Consider the following 24,424-nt stretch of genomic DNA (forward strand, 5'->3'; position numbering starts at 1 on the left):
ACCAGGATACAGTCTACATTATAGACTGTTAGTACACTCACTCAGATTAATAACCAGGCTACAGTCTACATTATAGACTGCCAGTACACTCAGCTTAATAACCAGGCTACAGTCTACATTATAGACTGTCAGTACGCTCACTCAGCTTAATAACCAGGCTACAGTCTACATTATAGACTGCCAGTACACTCAGCTTAATAACCAGGCTACAGTCTACATTATAGACTGTCAGTACACTCACTCAGTTAAATAACCAGGCTACAGTCTACATTATAGACTGCCAGTACACTCAGCTTAATAACCAGGCTACAGTCTACATTATAGACTGTCAGTACACTCACTCAGTTAAATAACCAGGCTGCAGTCTACATTATAGACTGCCAGTACACTCAGCTTAATAACCAGGCTACAGTCTACATTATAGACTGTTAGTACACTCACTCAGTTAAATAACCAGGGTACAGTCTAAATGAGTGTTTTTTGTTATTTATTATTTATATATCTTTTGTATTTTTAACATTTGTATTCACTTAATTTTTATTATTATTTGTATATCTACGTGACCTTACCGAAACAACCAAAGAATATTAAACAATACAAACAAAAAAATATCTTAATAAAAATGCTAATTAAAACATTCTAATAAAAAAACACAAACAAAAATAAAAAATTCAAATAAAAAATATCAATAAAAAATCCTCAAAAATAAAAGAAGAAAAAACTACAGTTAAAAAGAGAAATACGATTGAAAAAAAAATATGTAAAAAATACTAGTTAAAAATACAAATTAATGAAACACAAAGTAAAAAACACAATTTCGATTTAAAGCTTTCGTGACGGCTGATTGCGTTGTGGCCGAAACGTCTCGAGAATTATTTGATTATGTTTAATTTTTATTATTTTATTATTTCCCTTCTACGTGACTTTAATATTATTTTAAAATAGTATTATATTATTTTATTATATTATTATGCTTTATTTTTATTACTTTATTATTTCCCTTCTACGTGACTTTAATATTATTTTAAAATAGTATTATATTATTTTATTATGTTTTATTTTTATTATTTTATTATTTCCATTCTACGTGACTTTAATATTATTTTAAAATAGTATTATATTATTTTGTTATATTATTTTATTATGTTTGATTTTTATTACTTTATTATTTCCCTTCTACGTGACTTTAATATTATTTAAAAATAGTGTTATATTATATTATTATGTTTTATTTTTATTATTTTATTATTTCCATTCTACGTGACTTTAATATTATTTTAAAATAGTATTATATTATTTTATTATATTATTTTATTATGCTTTATTTTTATTATTTTATTATTTCCCTTCTACGTGACTTTAATATTATTTAAAAATAGTATTATTTTATTATGTTTAATTTTTATTATTTTATTATTTCCCTTCTACGTGACTTTACCGAAAGAACCAAGAAGATAAAAAACACACCTGGCCGCATTCCTGGCTACATGACCCAGGAATGCGGCCAGGTGAGTTCCAGTGTAGTGAGTGTCACTGTTTAACTAATTCATACGGCGACATCGCGGGTGAGAAACTGGAATGTGAGGCTTATTGATTGGGTGGCAACAGATCGATACATCGCTGGATACACGAACCTCGTGTTTCAAGTTTTTTTTCAGTTTCATTTATTTGGTAAAGCCCTGTGAGCCATTGGGCTCTTGAATCGTATCGGCTACAGCAATGGCGGTACGTGGACCCAGGAGCAACCCGTCCATACAGGCGAACTAAAAAATACTAATGATAAATACAAATTAAAAACTAATAAAAATTTAGAAGGAAAAATAAAAAAGATAAAAACAAATAAAAAACGATAAATAGAAGTAAAAAAATGAAAATAAAAACAAATGAAAATAAAAATAATTGAAACAAATAAAAAATGCAAATTTAAAAATATATGTAAAAAATACAAATATACAAATTACAAAAATATAAATAAAAAATAAAATTGAAAAATACTAACAAAATACAGTTAAAATAACTACTACTTAAAAAATATCAATTAAAAAAAATAAAAATATTGTTTTTAAAATAAAAATTTATTGCGGTCGTGGTAACGGTTGGGATGGACGCGTTTCCATGGTAACGCGTAGGGCGGGTGGAATTCCCTCGCGTTGCTAGGGAATTCCCCCCCCCCCCACCTGGCACAGCTGACAAATGAGGAGCGCGGGTCCTCCCACTCAGTCACGTGGGTTGAGAGCTTGCACCAATCAGGACACGAGTTTGCGGAAACCACCTCATGAATATGCATGAGACTCAAGCCGCGCCCACTCTACAGAACTGTCCAATCCAAAGCCGAGCATTGGCAAACCGGCCCCCAGCTCCCGTAACCACGCCCACAAATCACGTCAACCAATCGGAAGCGTTTTCATTTTTCTACGCCCATTTCAACCGTCCCCTGTCCAATCAGGGGGAGGGGACGACGCGGAGGGCGAAGGGGGCGGGGCGAAGGAGCTAGAAAGGGGGAGGAGCTAGGGGAGGAGCTAGAAAGGGGGAGGAGCTATGGAGGGGGCGGAGCTAGAAAGGGGGAGGAGCTAGAAAGGGGGAGGAGCTATGGAGGGAGCGGAGCTAGAAATGGGGAGGAGCTAGAAAGGGGGAGGAGCTAGAAAGGGGGCGGGGCTTTGTTTCCAGGGCACCAGCGTGGGTTGACACCATCACCGCCATCACCACCACCGTCACGCCCGGCCGCCTTTGTCTCTCTGTAGCTGCACCCTCTCATACACACCAACAACCACTCCCGGCCGCCTTTGTCTCTCTCTATCTATCTCTCACTCTCCATAGCAGCGCTCACAGTTTATAATACGGCTCGCAACAGCACCCGGGAAGTTTGTATTTTATTTAAGGCCGAGTCGACTTAGGGGTGAGACGGCTCCCTCCCCCCACCCAGCTAATGCTGGTGCGGGGATAGAACCTGGGTGCCCGGTTAGGTGCCAGGCTAGGTGCCAGGTTAGGTGCCAGGCTAGGTGCCAGGTTAGGTGCCAGGCGAGGTGCCAGGCTAGGTGCCAGGCTAGGTGCCAGGTTAGGTGCCAGGCGAGGTGCCAGGCGAGGTGCCAGGCTAGGTGCACGCAGTGAGCGATGTGCGAGGGACCGTCCACGATTTCTGGGCCCATCCCGCCCGATCTGAGTCTCTACCCGAAGAGCTACAACCAGCAGCAGCAGCAGGGGAGGCCGCAGTCTGGTGAGACACACTCACACACAGACTCACACACACACACAGACACACACACAGACTTACACACAGACTCAGACACACACAGACTCACACACACACACAGACACACACACAGACTCACACACACAGACTCACAACAACAACAACAACCGCCATTCGCCACTAAGTGGCGGTGACGTCACCACGATGCTTGTGCCAGGCCAAGTGCACCTTGAGGCCACGTGAAGTGTCGAAAGCCCGCTGGCAGGAGGTCACGGGGCAGACCCAGGTGCCACTGGTCGACTGACCGAGATGACCGAGATGACTGGCTGATGCACCACCTGTGCCCCCTACTGTGCCAACTTGCTGTGCTTTAGCCACCCGGCGCTCCGCTCGTTGTTGTGAGCGTCGCTCCTCCGCCCTCCGTTGTTGTTGGAGGGCGACTGCCTCCAACTGCCCAGTAGCGTCCTTCACGAGCCTCCTCCACTGAGGCCGATCTTGACACCGCTGGTACCAGTCATCGGCAAGTCCACTCAGCTCCACGTCCTCCTGTACCACATCACTCCATCTCTTCTCTAGCCCGTGCCGCGCCCGTCTAGCTCCCTCGATCCGTCCGAACAAAAGCTCACACACACAGACTCACACACACAGACTCACACACACCCAGGATGGATCGTAGCCTGTACAGGGCCAGACTGAATGTTTCTAACCGGCGCGGATGCTCCGTTAGGGAGGGCATGGCCGTGGCCGAGAAGACCAGAAGCTTCGTGCAGAGCAACTCATTCACTCACCCACGTGATTCTCCCCCCCCACTCCCCCCCCACCACTCCCCACCACTCCTCCCCCCCCCACCACTCCTCCCCCCCCACCACTCCTCCCCCCCCACCACTCCTCCCCCCCCCACCACTCCTCCCCCCCCACCACTCCTCCCCCCCACCACTCCTCCCCCCCCACCACTCCTCCCCCCCCCACCACTCCTCCCCCCCACCACTTCTCCCCCCCCCACCACCTCTCCCCCCCCCACCACTCCTCCCCCCACCACTCCTCCCCCCACACCACTCCCCCCCCCCACCACTCCTCCCCCCCCACCACTCTTCCCCCCCCACCACTCCTCCCCCCCCCACCACTCCCCCCCCCACCACTCCCCCCCCCCCCACCACTCCTCCCCCCCCACCACTGCTCTCCCCCCACCACTCCTCTCCTCCCCCCCCACCACTCCTCCCCTCCCCCCCCACCACTCCTCCCCCCCCCCACCACTCCTCCCCTCCCCCCCCACCACTCCTCCCCCCCCCCCACCACTCCTCCTCCCCCCCACTTAACTTCTCCCCCCCCCCACTTCACTTCTCCCCCCCCCCCACTTCACTTCTCCCCCCCCACTTCACTTCCCCACCACCCCCCCACCACTCCCCCCCGCAGCTCGGAACCCCATCCGAGCCCTGCCCCCCTGGGTGCCCTCTTCCGCCCGTAGCCCCGCCCCTGGGCCCCCACCCCCTCGCGCGCTGGGGGAGGGGCTGGAGATCCTCCTGAGGGGGAGGGGCAGCGTGGGGGCGCTCATCCATGCTGAGGGGCCCCGCCAGGGGGAGGGGCCTTGGGGCGGGGGCCCCAAACGACAAGGTATGAATAGAATTGTGAGTGGGTGGGTGAGTAGGTGAGTGAGTAGGTGAATGGATGAAAGGGTGGGTGAGTGGGTGGGTGAGTGGATGAGTGGGTGGGTGAGTGGATGGGTGGATGGGTGAGTGGATGAGTGAGTGGATGAGTGAGTGAATGAGTGAGTGGGTAGGTGAGTGAGTAGGTGAATGGATGAAAGGGGTGGGTGAGTGGATGAGTGGGTGGGTGAGTGGATGGGTGAGTGGATGAGTGAGTGGATGAGTGAGTGGATGAGTGAGTGAATGAGTGAGTGGGTAGGTGAGTGAGTAGGTGAATGGATGAAAGGGGTGGGTGAGTGGATGAGTGGGTGAGTGGATGAGTAGGTGAGTGGATGAAAGGGTGTGTGAGTGGGTGAGTGGGTGGGTGAGTGGATGAGTGGGTGGGTGAGTGGATGGGTGAGTGGATGAGTGAGTGGATGAGTGAGTGGATGAGTGAGTGAATGAGTGAGTGGGTAGGTGAGTGAGTAGGTGAATGGATGAAAGGGGTGGGTGAGTGGATGAGTGGGTGAGTGGATGAGTAGGTGAGTGGATGAAAGGGTGTGTGAGTGGGTGAGTGGGTGGGTGAGTGGATGAGTGGATGGGTGAGTGGATGGGTGAGTGGATGAGTGAGTGGATGAGTGAGTGGATGAGTGAGTGAATGAGTGAGTGGGTAGGTGAGTGAGTAGGTGAATGGATGAAAGGGGTGGGTGAGTGGATGAGTGGATGAGTGGATGAGTAGGTGAATGGATGAAAGGGTGGGTGAGTGGATGAGTGGATGAGTGAGTGGATGAGTGAAAGGGTGAGTGGTTGGGTGCGTGAGTGAGTGGATGGGTGAGTGAGTAGTTGGGTGGCTGAGTGGCTGGGTGGCTGAGTAGTTGGGTGGCTAAGTGAGCGGTTGGGTGGGTGGGTGAGTGAGTGGTTGGATGCGTGAGTGGTTGGGTGGGTGAGTGAGTGATGCCGCTGATAACAACGATGATGCTGCGGCTATTGATGTATGTATGTTGAACCTGTTTTCGCATCTAATCGGAGGTGCGGGGGGAAGGACAACAAACTAAAAACAACAAGAAGCAGTTAAAAAAATTAACCCGTAAAAACTAAGTTTTTCACTCTAAATCCTTTATATGCGTGGTGGCTAGAGTCCTCTCGTCCTCTGGCTTGAGATGGCTGCCACCTATGTGTCAGATGATTGTCTGCCAGCATTAAGCAATTGGTAATTAAATATTTAAAAAATTTCCCCTAAACAGTGTAAAATTTTGGAAACATTTTTTCACGAAAATTAATTGTCACGCACAACGAGTCTGTGTGGAAAATGTCAGCTCGATTGGATCACGGGAAGTGGGTTAAAAAACGACCGAAAGATTTGCACGGTCGTAAGCAAGCAAGCAAGTACGCAAGCAAGCAAGCGAACTTAATATAAAGGATTAAAAAAACGAGTTTATCGATCTATATGATGATTTAAAGGTGCATCATAGCTTCATTGGCTTCCTAATATCGCAAGGAAGAGCGTTCCAGACGGCCACAGAAGCGCATCTGAAAGTGCCGCGCGATGCGGTGACCACTGTATTTGTTTGATGACGATGCTCTTCTTGCCTATGCTGTTCTGGCTGACGATGATGCTGATGGTTATCTTGATGATGATCATCATGATGCTGCTGATGCTGATGAATCTCTTGCTGCTGATGATGATTCTCTTGCTGCTGCTAATGATTATCTTGCTGATGACCTTCATGATGATGCTGCTGATGATTATAATGCAGCTGCTGATGATGCGGCAGCTGCTGATGCTGCTGCTGATGATGCTGCTGCTGATGATGCTGCTGATGATGATGCTACTGCTGATGCTACTGCTGATGATGCTACTGCTGATGCTGCTGCTGATGCTGCTGATGCTGCTGCTGATGATGCTGCTGCTGATGATGCTGCTGCTGATGATGCTGCTGCTGATGATGCTGCTGATGATGCTGCTGATGATGCTGCTGATGATGCTGCTGATGCTGCTGCTGATGCTGCTGATGATAATGCTGCTGCTGATGATGATGCTGCTGATGCTGCTGATGATGATGCTGCTGATTCTCTTGCTGATGATGATGCTGCTGATGATGATGCTGCTGCTGCTGATGATGCTGGTGATGATGATGCTGCTGATGATGCTGCTGATTCTCTTGCTGATGACGCTGCTGATGACGACCTTCAGGACACAAGCCGCGAAACCACGTCCTTGAAAACTTGCGACGCATCAGAAAGATCCAGCAGCAGCATCAGCAGCATCAGCAGCAGCCTCCTGCTCATCAGCAGTGTGAAGCCACCGCTCTCTGGAAGTCGAGGAAATATGACAACGTTCCCAGCAAAGTGACCGCCAAGCTGCAGGTGGGTGGGGTTCACGATGGCCGTGTGGGTGGGGTTCACGATGGCCAGGTCGCTGGGTTCACGATGTCTGTGTGGGTGGGTTCATAATGGCCATGTCGCTAGTTTCATGATAGCCGTGTCGCTGGGATTCACATTGGCCATGTCACTGGAGTTCACGATGGCTCTGTCGCTGGGGTCATGATGGCCGTGTCATTGGGTTCATGATGGCGATGTCGTTTTATAGGAACCACCTCTTCCTCCTCGAGCTCAAAGCGCTGGGTTTCTCCGGGCTCACTCCAGAGGAAGAGGGGAGAGTGGGGGAGAGGTGAGGGGATCACTACTCAGCAACTCACCCACTCACCTGCTTATCAACTCAGCCACACAGCCACTCAACCACCCTCTCACTCACAAACCCACTCACTCACCCGCACACTCACCAACTCACTCAACCACACTCTAACCAACTCACTCACCCACTCAATTTAACACCGATGTTTTGATGACTATATAATTCTTTTTTCTTGGTTCTTTCGGTAAAGTCACGTAGAAGGGAAATAATAAAATAATAAAAATAAAACATAATGAAATAATTCTCACGACATTTCGGCCACAACGCAAGCAGCCGTCCTCAGGTGAAGAACAGGTCTGTCGGAAAGACAGTGTCTTTACCGAAAGAACCAAGAAGATGAATCCCTGCAGTCACGAAAGCTTTAAATCGAAATTTAAGACTATATGATTCACAATGAAGTGTTTAGGGTTAGATCGCACACATTTCAATGTGTCGTACAACCACCTTACGCCAACGCAGCTCATTAGCAAGGTGTTTGAAGGAAAAGCACCAGCTTCAAGTACACTAGAGCCTTCCCTCCATATGCGAGGGTTACCTTCTTGAAAACAATCAGCGAATGCAGAATTCGCGATAATAGAAACCTCATTCCAATGTAAAAAAATGGGGTTACGTTCCTGGTCCAAGTGAAATGGTAAATGTTTAATAACAATGACTACAATTAATAAATAATACAGATTAAAGAACAATACATATTTTCCAATTGCCTTTGACGACGATCATGATGATGGTGATTTGACGACAGTGGAGGTGGTGATGGTGAGCAATTCAGGAAGATGACTCCTCGGGAGATGTGGGTGTTTGACAGAGTTCGCAAACGGGTTTTGATTCCTTACCCGTACCCGTACCCGGCCGCACCAGGGTCGCAAACGGGTACCCATACCCTACCCGATACCCGGCTACCCGTACCCGGCCGGGTATCGGGTAGGGTACGAGTATCGGGTACCCGATTGCGACCTCTGGTGTATGTTAACAACACCGCACAGCTGTTATCACTTTTGCGCTCTTAGGGAGCGCTGGCTGCAACACTTTCCCCGATGGCATTCGCGTTCTGTTGAATAACGGACCTCTGAGTTGACGCGTTTATACCAAAATGTGTAAACGTGTGGACTGTAGTGAGTACATTACATGGTAGTAAAAATGCACAACAGCGAGTTTAGAGCGGGATTGCTGCACGATTTGAGGAATAAGGAGGCAGCCGAGGGGGGCGTCCCTAACCTTAGCTGCTGTGGCGAGATGTTAACTCCCGCGCCTGGTATACAGAAGGTCGTGGGTTCGATCCCGACCCTGACGCTTGCTGCTGCTGTTGTATATTTGGAGTCTGCGTCTCTCTCTCATCATCATCATCACGGTGGCTAGGAGATGTTAACTACCTCGCCTGGTGTACAGGAGGTCGTGGGTTCGACCCTGACGATGCATGCTGCTGCTGTATATTTGGAGTTTGCGTCTCTCTCTCTCATCATCATCACGGTGGCTAGGAGATGTTAACTACCTCGCCTTGTATACAGCAACATGCTGCTGCTGTATATTTGGAGTCTGGGTCTCTCTCTGTCTCCCCCCCATGGTTGCATTGATTTTTCTCCGGGTACTCTGGTTTTCCCCGCCACATTTAGAATCGCCGTCACGCATTCAGAGTATTTGGTTACTGTTATGAATTTCCACACGATCATGATATCAGCTACTTGGTTGAGCTATCATTTGTGATGGCCAGGTCGCTTCTGAAAAAGAGCTACGTAACTCAGTGGGGTCCTTTCCTGGTGTAATGAAATAGTAAATTGTAAAAACACCGCACTGGTTACGCATTTGAGGCTGAGTTGACTTAGGCGGGGGATCGGTTTTAGATAATCGCTGGTGTTGGTGGGCATGAGCGGGAATCGAACTCAGGTCGCCGGGTTCACCGATCACCGCTAGACGAACGCTCCCACAAAGACAAAGATCCCCCGTATTGCCTTAACAGACTGTGGGGGCAAGTGCTGTTAGCGAGCACCTATGAAGGCTGGAACGTCACACGAGGGGGTGGGTGGCCAGCACCACGCCCGACCACCTTTGTCTCCCCAGTGGCGATGTTTACACACCGCACCAGGTACTCATTTCAGGCTGAGTCGACCTAGGGGAGGCCCAGGACCGGATCAGATAATCATCACTGGTGTTGGCCGTGAGCGGGAATCGAACCCGGGTCGCCAGGTTCATAGCGCAGCGCGCTAACCGCTACACTACTGCTCCCACACACACCATCACACACCTGTAAGCATTCGCTAAGCCATTCACCCACCCACTCACGTGTGTCTCTCCCCATGTCTCCCTCTCTTTCTTGCTCATTCTCTGCCCCCTCTCTCGCCATTATAACTCTTTGTTGTGTTTAGTGTTTCTGTCTTTGTCCCGCACCGCTGATACGCATGGTTGGCTACATATGGTGCGAAAGACGTTCAACAGACAGTGAATATTTATATTGTCTTCCTCTCTTTCTCCCACTCTCTCTCCCACTCTCTTTCCCCCTCTCTCCTGCTCACTGTCTTTCATGCTTTCTCTCTTTCCACCGCTCTCTCCCTCCCGCTCTATTTCCCTCTCTCTCTCCCTCTCTCCATCCTGCCCTCTCTCTCCTTTTCCCTCTCTCGCTCCCCCTGCCTCTCTCTCTCTGTCCCTCTTTTCATCTCTCTCTTTCTCTCCCTTTTCATGTCTTCTGTGCTCTCTCTCCTCTGTGTAGACTCCTAGACAGGCGAGGCAGAGTGTGGACTTCGTGAAGAGGAACGCCAGGGACGCGTGGCAACGTGGAGAGAGAGACAACGGCCTAAGCAGATCCAACTCCCAGCCCAATCTCAGCCTGGCCCCTCAACCCAAGGGGATGCTGCCCGCCTAGTACGTTGGTTGAGTGTGTGAGTGTGTCAGCGTGTGAGTGTCAGCGAGTGAGTGTGTGTCAGCGAGTGAGTGTGTGTGCGAGTGAGTGTGTCAGCGTGTGAGTGTGTCAGCGAGTGAGTGTGTGTGCGAGTGAGTGTGTGAGAGTGTGATTGTGTCAGCGTGTGAGTGTGTCAGCGTGTGAGTGTGTGTGCGAGTGAGTGTGTGTGCAAGTGTGTGTGCGAGTGAGTGTGTCAGCGAGTGAGTGTGTCAGCGTGTGAGTGTGAGTGCGAGTGAGTGTGTCAGCGTGTGAGTGTGTTAGCGAGTGAGTGTGTCAGCGAGTGAGTGTGTGTGCGAGTGAGTGTGTGTGCGAGTGAGTGTGTCAGCGTGTGAGTGTGTGAGAGTGTGAGTGTGTCAGCGTGTGAGTGTGTCAGCGAGTGAGTGTGTGTGCGAGTGAGTGTGTCAGCGTGTGAGTGTGTGAGAGTGTGAGTGTGTCAGCGTGTGAGTGTGTCAGCGAGTGAGTGTGTCAGCGAGTGAGTGTGTGTGCGAGTGAGTGTGTCAGCGTGTGAGTGTGTGTGCGAGTGAGTGTGTGTGCGAGTGAGTGTGTCAGCGAGTGAGTGTGTGCGAGTGAGTGTGTGTGCGAGTGAGTGTGTCAGCGTGTGAGTGTGTGTGCGAGTGAGTGTGTCAGCGTGTGAGTGTGTGTGCGAGTGAGTGTGTCAGCGAGTGAGTGTGTCAGCGAGTGAGTGTGTCAGCGTGTGAGTGTATCAGCGTGTGAGTGTGTGTGCGAGTGAGTGTGTCAGCGAGTGAGTGTGTGTGCGAGTGAGTGTGTCAGCGTGCAAGTGTGTCAGCGAGTGAGTGTGTGTGCGAGTGAGTGTGTGTGCGAGTGTGTGTGCGAGTGAGTGTGTCAGCATGTGAGTGTGTCAGCGAGTGAGTGTGTGTGCGAGTGAGTGTGTGTGCGAGTGTGTGTGCGAGTGAGTGTGTCAGCGTGTGAGTGTGTCAGCGTGTGAGTGTGTCAGCGTGTGAGTGTGTGTGCGAGTGTGTGTGCGAGTGAGTGGGTGTGTGTCAGCGTGTGAGTGTGTGTCAGCGAGTGAGTGTGTCAGCGAGTGAGTGTGTCAGCGAGTGAGTGTATCAGCGAGTGAGTGTGTCAGCTAGTGAGTGTGTGTGCGAGTGAGTTTGTCAGCGTGTGAGTGTGTGTGCGAGTGAGTGTATCAGCGAGTGAGTGTGTCAGCTAGTGAGTGTGTGTGCGAGTGAGTGTGTCAGCGTGTGAGTGTGTCAGCGAGTGAGTGTGTCAGCGAGTGAGTGTGTCAGCGAGTGAGTGTGTGTGCGAGTGAGTTTGTCAGCGTGTGAGTGTGTCAGCGTGTGAGTGTGTGTGCGTGTGTCAGCGTGTGAGTGTGTCAGCGAATGAGTGTGTGTGCGAGTGAGTGTGTCAGCGTGTGAGTGTGTCAGCGTGTGAGTGTGTGTGCGTGTGAGTGTGTCAGCGTGTGAGTGTGTCAGCGAGTGAGTGTGTGTGCGAGTGAGTGTGTCAGCGTGTGAGTGTGTCAGCGTGTGAGTGTGTGTGCGTGTGAGTGTGTCAGCGTGTGAGTGTGTCAGCGTGTGAGTGTGTCAGCGTGTGAGTGTGTCAGCGAGTGAGTGTGTCAGCGAGTGAGTGTGTCAGCGTGTGAGTGTGTCAGCGAGTGAGTGTGTCAGCGTGTGAGTGTGTCAGCGTGTGAGTGTGTCAGCGAGTGAGTGTGTGTTCGAGTGAGTGTGTCAGCGTGTGAGTGTGTCAGCGAGTGAGTGTGTCAGCGAGTGAGTGTGTCAGCGAGTGAGTGTGTCAGCGTGTTAGTGTGTCAGCGAGTGAGTGTGTCAGCGAGTGAGTGTGTGTGCGAGTGAGTGTGTCAGCGTGTGAGTGTGTCAGCGAGTGAGTGTGTGTGCGAGTGAGTGTGTCAGCGTGTGAGTGTGTGTGTGAGGGAGTGTGTCAGCGTGTGAGTGTGTCAGCGTGTGAGTGTGTGTGCGAGTGAGTGTGTCAGCGAGTGAGTGTGTGTGCGAGTGAGTGTGTCAGCGAGTGTGTCAGTGTGTGAGTGTGTCAGCGAGTGAGTGTGTCAGCGTGAGTGTGTCAGCATGTGAGTGTGTCAGCGAGTGTGTCAGCGTGTGAGTGTGTGTGCGAGTGAGTGTGTCAGCATGTGAGTGTGTCAGCGAGTGTGTCAGCGTGTGAGTGTGTCAGCGTGTGAGTGTGTGTGCGAGTGAGTGTGTCAGCGTGTGAGTGTGTGTGCGAGTGAGTGTGTGAGTGTGTCAGCGTGTGAGTGTGTGTGCGAGTGAGTGTGTCAGCGTGTGAGTGTGTGAGTGTGTCAGCGTGTGAGTGTGTGTGCGAGTGAGTGTGTGAGTGTGTCAGCGTGTGAGTGTGTGAGTGTGTCAGCGTGTGAGTGTGTGTGCGAGTGAGTGTGTCAGCGTGTGAGTGTGTCAGCGTGTGAGTGTGGCAGCGAGTGAGCGTATGAGTGCGAGTGAGTGTGTCAGCGAGTGTGTCAGCGTGTGAGTGTGTCAGCGTGTGAGTGTGTCAGCGAGTGAGTGTGTCAGCGAGTGTGTCAGCGAGTGAGTGTGTGTGCGAGTGAGTGTGTCAGCGTGTGAGTGTGTGTGCGAGTGAGTGTGTCAGCGTGTGAGTGTGTGTGCGAGTGAGTGTGTCAGCGTGTGAGTGTGTCAGCGTGTGAGTGTGTCAGCGTGTGAGTGTGGCAGCGAGTGAGCGTATGTACGAGTGAATGTGTCAGCGTGAGTCAACGTGTGATTGTGTGTCAGCTAGTGAGTGTGTGTCAGCGTGTGAGTGTGTCAACGTGTGAGTGTGTGTCAGCTAGTGAGTGTGTGTCAGCGTGTGAGTGTGTCAGCGTGTGAGTGTGGCAGCAAGTGAGCGTATGAGTGCGAGTGAGTGAGTGTGTGAGAGTGTGTTTGTAAGTGAGTGTGTGAGTTCGGCAAAACAACCCCCTTCCTCCTCGGTGGTGCCGAACGGTAACACTGGTGGATATGAGCAATGCCATAAAAGGAAGGAAGGCCAATTACAATTGGCTATACCCCTCATGGCGCTTGTAACCACCACAGCGGCCAATGGGAGGCTCTGGATGGCGTGAAACATATCGAGCTAAGCTTGTGCTGGAGTCTCCGGGTGAACAGGCGTCTATGACATCTCCTGGACAAAACCCATTTGGCGGAGCCAGGAGACTGGACCCGTACCCTCGGGGTTCCTCCAGAAACAGCAAAAAGCCACTGCGAGTGGCCACTTGGAATGGTTGAACGCTCGCTGTGGAGGAAAGGCTTCCAGTCCTCTTGTCGGGAGCTAGACCGGTACCGCCTGAATCGATGAGGTATTCAGGAGGTCCTGTGGACTGGCTTTGGTTCCAGTCACCATGAGGGGTGGACAATCCTTTACGCGGGGCAGGAGACTGCCAAACAACAGGGAGTGGTTCATCTTCTAAACAAAAGAATGAAGGGGACGTGGAAGCATGGCAGTGAGTGTGGAAATCTGTAAACCACAGGCTACTGTGGGCTCGTCTCCCCATCAACCAGAGGCGAGGAGTGGTGGTGGTCATTGCTTATGCCCTCGCCAAAGATGAAAATCAGTGGAGGGATGCAGGCAAAGCCAATGAGTCAGATGCCTTTTATGACCTGTCACCGGTGCGAGCTAAAGTGGGCCCACGAGATAATCATCCTGTTTGGTGACTTTAATTCCCGAGCGGGTCATTATGCTGGCACTTGGGCTGGAATGATTGGAAGGCATTAGCCAGATCAACTCAATAACAACGGTAGGAGGCTACGGGACTTCTGTGCAGCCCATGGGCTTGTAATTACCAGCACGCTGTTCCGGCATCAGAGCATCCGCACAAGATCATGGCATTAAGCGGGTAAAATGTATGTCTTCACTGGCGTTCCTCAAAAGGTGCAGACATTCAAAGGTAATAAAATAACACATCACATAAAGTCTGTTAAAGCTAGCCAAATACTACACAAAGCTAGAGAATCATTATTCTAGAGAATACAGCACAACAGGAGTGAATTATCTCACATATCTGAATCTCTAAAGCACTTGCACTTACATATCAGCAATAGTGTATCCATACATTATTGGAATATAATTGATAATATAACACAACAATCGGCTGATAATGTATTTAACCTAACTAAAACGAAACAATAGTAGTAGGTTTTTACCCTTTAAACTGGTACAAAACTGACACCTTTATACAAGGCATCAAGTTTGCAATAACCGCAACACAAGAAGTCAAAATGCAAACAAAAAGAAACAACTCTGATAATGATAATGATATGCATCGTCCTTGAAGTTGATTGGTCCACACCCGAGACAGCTTTCCTTAGAGCCTAGTCTCCATTGGTGTTGGACCAGATGACGCCAAAAGGCGTACAACTCAGTTTAAAGGGTAAAAACCTACTACTATATTTTTCCACCGGTAAAGGAGGTCTCATAGTGTAAAACTAAACAAATTAATACATTTTCTAGACTTCATAAAAAACAATTCCTAACTAATAACGAACAATTTAAACACAAACTGTAATTAACTTAACTAACACTGATTTAACCAGCGACATGATTTCCGTCCTTTCTAAAGGCCTTAACTTTACCGTTACCCCACACACAATTCAGCGGATGAGATAATTGCTGAGGTAGAATCAGCGGTAAGACACCTTACACATAATGAGGCAGAGATGACTAGGCACGAGGTTGCCAAAATAATTTAGAATAGCAAAGTACCAACAAGTATAACCCGTAAAAACAAAGTTTTTCACTCTAAATCCTTTATATGCGTGGCGGCTAGAGTCCTCTCGTCCTCTGGCTTGAGATGGCTGCCACCTATGGGTCAGATGATTGTCTGCAGTATTAAACAATTGGTAATTAAATATTTAATTTGTTTTCCCTAAACAGTGTAACATTTTGGAAAAAAATTTTCACGAACATTAATTGTCTCGACCGAAAGGTTTGCACGGTCGTAAGCAAGCAAGCACGCAAGCGAACTTAATATAAAGGATTTAAAAATAAATATGAGCTTTAACGAAGCAAAGCCTTAAGGGAGCTTCAATGAAATATATTAAAATTTGATTTGGGGCTTTCGTGACTGCAGGAATTACTCTTTGGTTCTTTCGAAAGAACCAAAAAGTATATTCAAATTCTGGCAGCTGATAAAGGCGGCACTACTGTAGTGATGTCACGAGCAGATTATGATAATAAGATTAAAGATTTTCTAGAGGAAAGTACCTGTATTAAAATTAAACGAGATCCAACTAATACTTTATAATGTAATTCTACTGCAATCATTGGAAATTCATTAATCCCCAAGACTAAGCAATACCAAATGAAGCCAAGGGCCTCAAAATCACCTAGACTGTATGGGCTAGCAAAGATAAATAAAATCGGCATCCCATTACGACTCATAGTAAGTACAATAGGCTCTGCCACATATACATTAGCAAAATATGTAATTAAACAAATACGGCCCTACATCGGTAGGACATCTTCATTCAAAAGAAATTCAGAATATCTTGTGAATGTGATTAGAGATATTAAACTTAACCCGAATGATATTATGGTGAGTTTTGATGTAATTTCTCTATTCACTAAGGTTCCAGTTAACGAGTCGCTTAAATTACTTGATACACTGGTAAAGAAGACAAGTTTACCATAAGATATTCCAAAACTAGCTGACCATTGTCTAAATAACACTTATTTCTTATGGAGTGGTGATTTCGTTGTCTCCTGTTATAGCAAATTTGTACATGGAAAACTTTTAAACAAGACCACTTGCCTCGAGTACATTTAAACCATCTTTTTGATTTCGATATGTGGATGACACTTTGGTTGTCTGGCCACATGGTAAAGATACACTTAATTAATTTCTAAATCATCTCAATGCACATAACCTGACCATCCAGTTCACCATGGAATTGGAGGTGAATAACACACTCGCTTTCCTAGATATTTTGCTTGGACGCGGCCTAAATGGTAAAATAACACACAGCATTTACTGAAAGGAAACACACACTGATGCCTATCTGAATGCAGATTCGCATCATCACCCTGCACAGAAATCCTCTCTCATCAAGACGCTCATACATCGGGCTAAAACAGTGTCAGATGGTGAAAGTCTAAGGAATTAGATTAAACATGTTAAAGAAGCACTACGACTGAATGGCTACAATAACGCTCAAATTAACAGAGCATTGAATGCCAAATCACGAACGCAAAGCAACACTGCTGAAAGATATAAGATTATTAAAACAATTAAAATACCATATATCTCAGGAGGAACTGAAAAATTAGCCCATGTTTTGCAAAAGCAAAACATTAAAGTAAGATTTGGTACGGTACACAGAATTATAAAACCAGTGTCTTGTACTAAGATGAATTACCTATGTTATCAACAGAAGGTGTATATCGGATTCATTGCTTATGCGGTAAATGCTATATTGGACAGACGGGACGTAACATTAGCGGAAGACTAAAAGAACATCAAAGGAATATTAAATGATCTCAAACACAACTGTTGGCAGTGGCAGAAAATGCTTGCCAACAAGAACACTCAATTGATTTTGACAACGTTGAAGTGTTGTGTAAAACTAATTATTACTGGCCAAGACTAAGTAGAGAATCCATTGAAATACAAATAATACAAATAAAAGAAGTAAAAATAATTTGAAGCTGCTCTGATAGCTACAGGCTTAGTGCAGCCTGGACACATTATTAAGTAATACATATTACAATTCCTTATAGAGGAATCATACTACTTAACTTATTTCTAATCCATATATATAAAAGGTAAAAAGTTGTGATTATGTGTGTCTGTTCAAAATGTTTAGCGTACTTCCCGACATGCAACAAACCTGAAATGTGCCATGTGGGTACTTTCCAGACTGTACACCATGCAAACATTATAAAAATACACTTTAGTTTTTTTGGAGAGCTCAATAACGCAAGCAGCCGTCCTCAGGTGAAGAACAGGTCTGTCGGAAAGACAGCATTCAGAAGCATTCAGACGCTGTCTTTCCGACAGACCTGGTTCACCTGAGGACGGCTGCTTGCGTTGTGGCCGAAACGTTGAGAGAATTGTATTTTATTATGTTTTATTTTTATTATTTTATTATTTCCCTTCTACGTGACTTTACCGAAAGAACCAAGAAGATGAATTCCTGCAGTCACGAAAGCTTCAAATCAAGATTGTGAACACAACTCCTAGTTTTATTTCCACAAAGGAGTAATAAAACCATATTTATATATTTTTCCATAATTTTTTTTTACTATCAGCAAAAATAGGTCCCCATAGTTTTTTGGGTTTTTTTTTTGGCAGGACCCTCTTGATCAAGCGTCTGGAGGATCTCAGCGAGGCTTCCCCCATGGGCAAGGATCCGTCGATGTTGACAACAGCTGCTCGATGCTGTGCGTTGCACCCCAACAGTTTGATCGAGCGCAGGGAGGAGTGGAGCAGGCAGCAGGAGGAGAGACGCAGACAGCAGCCCGAGATCGGACAACCGGAGGGGCACACGGCGATGAGAGAGACGGAGAGGGCAGAGACGTTGGCCTGCCTGCGCAGCAGTGAGGAACGCATGCAGACACCGTGGGAGAGAGAGACACACACACACGGATAAGACAGACAGGAGGAGAGAGAGACAGACAGCGGAGACGCTGGCCTGCCTGCGCAGCAGTGAGGAACGCATGCAGACACCGTGGGAGAGAGACACAGGGAGAGAGAGACACACACACACGGAGAGACAGCCAGGAGGAGAGAGAGACAGAGAGCGGAGACTCTGACCTGCCTGCGCAGCAGTGAGAAACGCATGCAGACACCGTGGGAGAGAGACACACACGGAGAGACAGGAGGAGAGAGAGACAGAGAGCGGAGACGCTCGCCTACTTGAGCAGCGGTGAGAGATGTGCAGAGACACCGAGAAAGATGGAGACACGGGGAGAGAGAGACAGAGCGATAAATACGGGGAGAGAAAGACACACGGAGAGAGACACGGAGAGAGACAGGTAGAGACAGAGAGACAGGGGGAGAGAGAGACAGAGAGATAAACACGGGGAGAGAAAGACACACGGAGAGAGACGCGGAGACACGGGGAGAGAGACACGTGAGAGAGACAGAGGGATATGTGGAGCAAGAGAGAGGGAGAGACATGGGGAGAGAGAGAGCGAGACGCATGGGAATGTGTGTATGTTGAACTTCTTTCGCATCATACGTAGCCAACGGTGCTAATCGGATGACCGTGAGAGAGACACGAGGAGAGAGAAAGAGAGGTAGACAGTGGAGACACTGGTCTGTCTCCAGTGAGAAACATGGAGACCATGTGGGAGACAGAGAGAGACACGGGGGTGACAGAGCGAGAGAGAGAGACACGGGGGGAGAGAAAGAGAGGTAGACAGTGGAGACACTGGTCTGTCTCCAGTGAGACACATGGAGACCATGTGGGAGACAGAGAGAGACACGGGGGTGACAGAGCGAGAGAGAGAGACACGGGGGGAGAGAAAGAGAGGTAGACAGTGGAGACACTGGTCTGTCTCCAGTGAGACACATGGAGACCATGTGGGAGACAGAGAGAGACACGGGAGTGACAGAGCGAGAGAGAGAGACACGGGGGGAGAGAAAGAGAGGTAGACAGTGGAGACACTGGTCTGTCTCCAGTGAGACACATGGAGACCATGTGGGAGAGAGAGAGACATGGGGTGAGAGAGCGAGAGAGAGAGACACGGGAGGAGAGATACGTGTTCACACAGCTCCTGGCCTTGCCTCTACAAACTTTATAATTTCATTATTTCTTCACCTTTTTTCGTGGGAATTTCATTCACCAACAGCGAGTCTTTTAATTTACACAAACTTTGATCATTTGTTTATTTAGACAGGTCATCAACTCGTACTACTCCAAATGAAGATACGTGGAGTCCCAAGGGGTTCGACATACTGGCATTTTATTAGCGCTCTTTTGGAAGACACCACCTTCATTAATCTCTTTGGGGTCTTCTGGGTGGAGTGGCAGGCAACGAAAGATTGTTTTAATAACCTACCACAATAGTGGGATATAGGCAAAGTACACATGAAAAAACTGTGTCAGTGGTATGCCTGGGTGAACACAAAAAAACATTGACCAGTAAATTTGTGAGCTTGAGAGCATAGAGTCCGTGACATAGGGCAAAGGCAGAAGATCGGGGGCAATCCAGGCCTACTACAGAAATATGTGGAGATCCTGGAATGTCCAAAAGGTTTACAGAAAGAAAAGGCAGAAGGAACATGTAGCCGCTCTCGTTTTAAATGCACCATGGATATGGACTCTAGCTCAACACTTTTCATTTCGTTAGGGAAGCAGAATGGTAGGTGCAAAACTATGGAGGGTTTATCTTCTTTGTTCTTTCGGTGAAGTCATGTAGAAGGGAAATAATACAATATGAAAAATAAAACATAATAAAATACCATTCTCACGACGTTTCGGCAACGAAGACCAGGTCTGTCGGGGAGACAGCGTCTGAATGGAGGGTTTATTTGATGACAAGGGGTCCTTGTTTCAAACAACAATCAAATAACTTCAACAGTAGCACAGTACTATAGAAATGTGTTCCCTCCAGAGTATATATCCATACCGGCCCTAGATGAAATCTGGAAGGACTGCCTACTTTGGGTGAAGACGACAGGGAATATCTCAAAGAGGTCAAACAGGGTGACCTCGGCATGGCAGTGAGTGCCCTGGCCAGGAACAATCCCCAGGGATTGATGGGTTTCCAGGGGAGTTGTATTGCCATTTTTGGCACTCCTTGCGGGAAGACTACAAAGCTGTTCTCGATGTGGCAGTGGATTCCAACGTGATGCCTCAGTCCTCGGGGAGAGCCATGCTCAAGTTTTCAAGTTTCATGTATTAGGTACATAGCCCTGTGAGCCATTCGGCACTTGAATTGGGTGCAACCGCAACGAACAAAAAACAAAAACATGAACAAGAAAACATCCTCAAGTGAAATTTTGATTTAAAGCTTTCGTGACTGCAGGGATTCATCTTCTTGGTTGTTTCGGTAAAGTCACGTAGAAGGGAAATAATAAAATAATAAAAATGAAACATAATACAATAATTCTCACGACGTTGCGGCCACAACGCAAGCAGCCATCCTCAGGTGAAGAATGAAACACCACCAAGCTTGGAGCGTATATTTAACTCCCCTGGCGTATATTTAAGCTCCAAGCTTGGTGGTGTTTCATTCTTCACCTGAGGATGGCTGCTTGCGTTGTAGCCGAAACGTCGTGAGAATTATTTAAAGATGTTTTATTTTTATTATTTTATGATTTCCCTTCTACGTGATGACTTTACCGAAAGAACCAAGAAGATCTTCAAGTGACTACGTGATTAAGTGCTCACACCGCTTACAAAAAAGGGTAACCTTAGACACCTAAAGAATTGGCATCCAGTCTCAGTGCTGAGCACAGACTATAAGATTCTTACAAAAGCTGTCTCTGCTAGGCTTAGGGTGGTGGTGGCTCAGGTTATTGGCAATGACCAGGCATACACTATTCCAGAGAGGACCATCCATGATGGGATTTTCCTAGTGAGAGAATTGATCACATTCTTAGGTTTTTTCGGTAAAGTCACGTAGGTAAAACATTAAAATTAATAAAAGTAAAATAGAATAAAAATCACGACGTTTCGGAGGCAACACAAGTCTCCGTCCCACCTGATGACGGAGACTTGTGTTGTCTCCGAAACGTCGTGATTTTTATTCTATTTTACTTTTATTAATTTTAATGTTTTACCTACGTGACTTTACCGAAAAAACCTAAGAATATGAATCCTTGCAGTCACGAAAGCTTCAAATCTAGAAAGAATAGATCACTCTGTTGGAGCAATTGTACTTTCCACTTGCCTTTATCTCACTTGATCAAGAGATAGTCTTTGACAGGGTTGATCGCTGGTATCTGCTTGTCACTCTAAAAACGTTTGTTTTGGCACTAGGTTCATAGGGTTAATTGGGTTGCTCTACAACATGGCCCAGTGTCTTGTCAAAGTTAACCGTGCACCGATTGCTCCTGTAGACTTCAAAAGAGGTATCGGGCAAAGGCTTTTCTATGTCAGGACAGCTCTCTTTATGGAGCCTTTTCTGCATCTACTTCGACGCCGACTCACTGGTTTAACTCTGAAGGAGCCCAGTATGAGAGTGACTCTCACAGCATATGCCGATGATATTCTCCTGTTCTACAGAGTGATGATGATATTGAATGGCTACACGAGTTTCGATTTAAAGCTTTCGTGACTGCAGGGATTCATCTTCTTGGTTTTTTCGGTAAAGTCACGTAGAAGGGAAGTAATAAAATAATAAAAATAAAACATAATAAAATAATTCTCACGACGTTTCGGCTACAACGCAAGCAGCCGTCTTCAGGTGAAGAATGAGACACTGCCAAGCTTGGAGCTTATATATAAGCTGGGTTGGAGGTGGAAGAAGAGCGCCTTAACAAAAGAATGTGCATATGAAGAGGAATTTAGCATATTCATGGGAAATGCGTAGGAGGTGGGCAGGGGGGTTTCAAAGTCATATTATGCCCATGCATTATGCAGGATCAGCAGCACCAAAGGGAGGGGGCAGGGGGTAGCATTAACAAAGGGAGGGAATGTTAATAGTATGTAGAAGCAATGAAACGCGAGTGCCAAACAGGTTTACTCATGCGCGTCCTCCAGGATGAACTGGGAGAAGTGCAGTGGGCTGCTTGTGGGATGAAGCCCAGTTTCTTGAGTTTGCCAAAGCAATTATGTGGAGCAAATAGTGTCTTCGCCATCCTGGAGATAAAACGTTACGCAATAATTAGTTTTTTTAAGAAGAGGTGAAGAACCGACTGGAGCCTTGGGGGCGCTGTATAAAACTCATGTTCATATGGAAAATACTGGTAGTGAACCAGTTGATTGCGTCCACATTCTGGCACTGCTTCTTTTCCCTCTGCCCGCATTCTTGCTTGCCAAATTTCCAAGAATGATGGCTGCCTTCTGGTCACATATGGTGCACCGTGTGGCTGCTGGCATCATAGCTTTGCCACTGCGGGAGGGCAGGCAAGGTCTAGTGTGTGTATGGAGCAATCTCTCTACCTTTCACTTAGAAGCCATACACATATTTCTCTACACAGTCCCATCACCCATGTGGTGTTCCACAGCATTTTTTTTCTAAATAACCTGGGGGGGGGGGGGGCTGCAGTGAAGCATTATGGGTATTCCACTGTCGCAGATTCCCCACTTCTACAGGAGTGTCCTTCAGCCCTGGGCTTTCCTCGTCACTGCCCGACTGAATAAACCCCGGTCAGCATCAGACTCAGCTCACGATCTGCTGTTGTGGAACTCCAACATGGTGCTACCCTCTATTGTGGGTCCAGCCATAGAGAAACGCATGGTAGACGCACATCGCGTTAGGGTGGCCGATCTGGTGAAACCAGGCACGGAGGGGCAGTGGCTTCTCCCTATTGAGATAACTGCAATGACTGGAATGTGCTCAGTGAGACTTGCTGCAAAGCTTCTTAATTAAGTACGTAGGGCTTTTTCAACAGCAGTGGGGACCGCACCAGCAGTGAATGCTGGTGACGAGTCGGCTAGCGGTGGCACAGTTTTCACCAAAGCTGAATGTCATCCCGGCAAGGAAGCACTCACCGTCTTCTTCACAGCAGCACTGGGTACATACCTCAGGGAATGAACAGGAGGGGTGATTCTCAGATGTAGAGCGGAGGAAGCTGTATGCCTAAATGGTCCAATTCCACGACAAATAATAATGTTCTTCACCTGAGGACGGCTGCTTGCGTTGTGGCCTAAACGTCGTGAGAATTATGTTATTATGTTTGATTTTTATTATTTTATTATTTCCCTTCTACGTAATGACTTTACCGAAAGAACCAAGAATATGAATCCCTGCAGTCACGAAAGCTTTAAATCGAAAAATAATAATGTCATGCAAAGACCATGCTTGGAGGGAGCCAGTGCCCTGCAGTGATCGCATGAGGCCTCATTAGGAGCCGTTTTTGCTCAGATCCATCGTATAAGCACCACGGTCACCTGACCTGGAGCATTGCCCATGGGACTGTGACCACGAAACACATTTCCGTCACATTTCACAGACACAAATCCAGAATGTATATTCTGTGGTGAGCTTGAAACAGTAGCACGTCGATATGTACACTGGAAAACCCTAGACTCACTCAATAAGCTGCTGCTAAATAACCTACTGAAATGTGATCTTCACTTCTCCCTCATGATTCTTATTTTTGAACAAGGGTACCAAAGATACAAAAGGGTTGGTGAACGTCACCATGAACAATGCTGAACTGGCTATAGGGCCAGGAACATTTCCATTGAAGGAAATAGCTCATTCAGTCACTGTCCTAGTTTCTTCCAGAATGTGGCTAGAATTGACAGGAGGCGTCCCATCATTCTTGATGCATTGTGCTACAGAGGGTGCATTATGTTCTATAACTGATGCAGGGGAGCTAAGCCTGAGTTTGAGGTGTTTTTGTTGTGTTTGCACTGTGTATGTAAATGTTAAATTTATTGTATATAAAAGGCCATGAGAGCCCAAAATACCAATATGATGAATGAAGCAAATTGCCAAATAACTGAGCCATGTTACGTTTCAAAAAGAGATGGGGACACTGGGGGAGAGAGACACGGGGGGAGAGAGAGAGAGAGATATATACACACGGCAGAGAGAGAGAGAGAAACATGAAGAGACACACCCACACACACTAATCCTCTCGGTTTCTCTCACCCCTCTCTTTCTCCCCCGTCTCTCTCTCCTCCCCCCCCTCTCTCCTCTCGCAGCCCAGCAGCAGCTGCTGCATGAGCTGGGCTCCATGCCCATGCGTGCGGACACTCTGCGGGTGCGGGAGAGACGCGCGGACATCGAGAGGCGCCTCGCGGAGGTCGAGGAGGCAGTTCGGATCTTCTCCAGGGAGAGGGTCTACGTGAAGAGAGACTCCTGAGGGAGACAGCCGCACAGAGAGAGAGAGGGGGGGGGGGGGGTGGCAGAGAGGTGGGTAGAGAGAAAAGGAAGGGGTAAGGAGAGCTGAGTGAAAAATATTTTACGCTACGAGACCTCCTTTACCAGTGGCAAAATAT

The 24,424-nt window shown here is 47.5% G+C and overlaps 1 protein-coding gene across 1 annotated transcript; it reads left to right on the forward strand.

The window, feature by feature from the left end:
* Positions 1–2,562: 2,562 nt before the first annotated feature.
* ENKD1 (enkurin domain containing 1) lies at positions 2,563–24,424 on the forward strand. The gene is made up of 7 exons (XM_061577825.1): positions 2,563–3,214; positions 4,604–4,801; positions 7,007–7,179; positions 7,403–7,483; positions 10,209–10,360; positions 17,761–17,897; positions 24,128–24,424. The coding sequence occupies exons 1-7, from the start codon at positions 3,112–3,114 to the stop codon at positions 24,286–24,288; spliced, it is 1,005 nt and encodes a 334-aa protein (XP_061433809.1). The 5' UTR covers positions 2,563–3,111; the 3' UTR covers positions 24,289–24,424.

Source organism: Lethenteron reissneri, chromosome 65 (genome assembly GCF_015708825.2).
Source record: "Lethenteron reissneri isolate LAM-NWPU_2019-01 chromosome 65, ASM1570882v1, whole genome shotgun sequence".
NCBI lineage: Eukaryota > Metazoa > Chordata > Hyperoartia > Petromyzontiformes > Petromyzontidae > Lethenteron > Lethenteron reissneri.

Bases quoted from the DNA above. Each gene is read 5' to 3' on its own strand.
- ENKD1 (XM_061577825.1), top strand. From the start codon at position 3,112: ATGTGCGAGGGACCGTCCACGATTTCTGGGCCCATCCCGCCCGATCTG. The intron at 3,215-4,603 runs GTGAGACACACT...TCCCCCCCGCAG, and splicing joins GCAGGGGAGGCCGCAGTCTG to CTCGGAACCCCATCCGAGCC. The intron at 10,361-17,760 runs GTACGTTGGTTG...GCACCCCAACAG, and splicing joins AAGGGGATGCTGCCCGCCTA to TTTGATCGAGCGCAGGGAGG.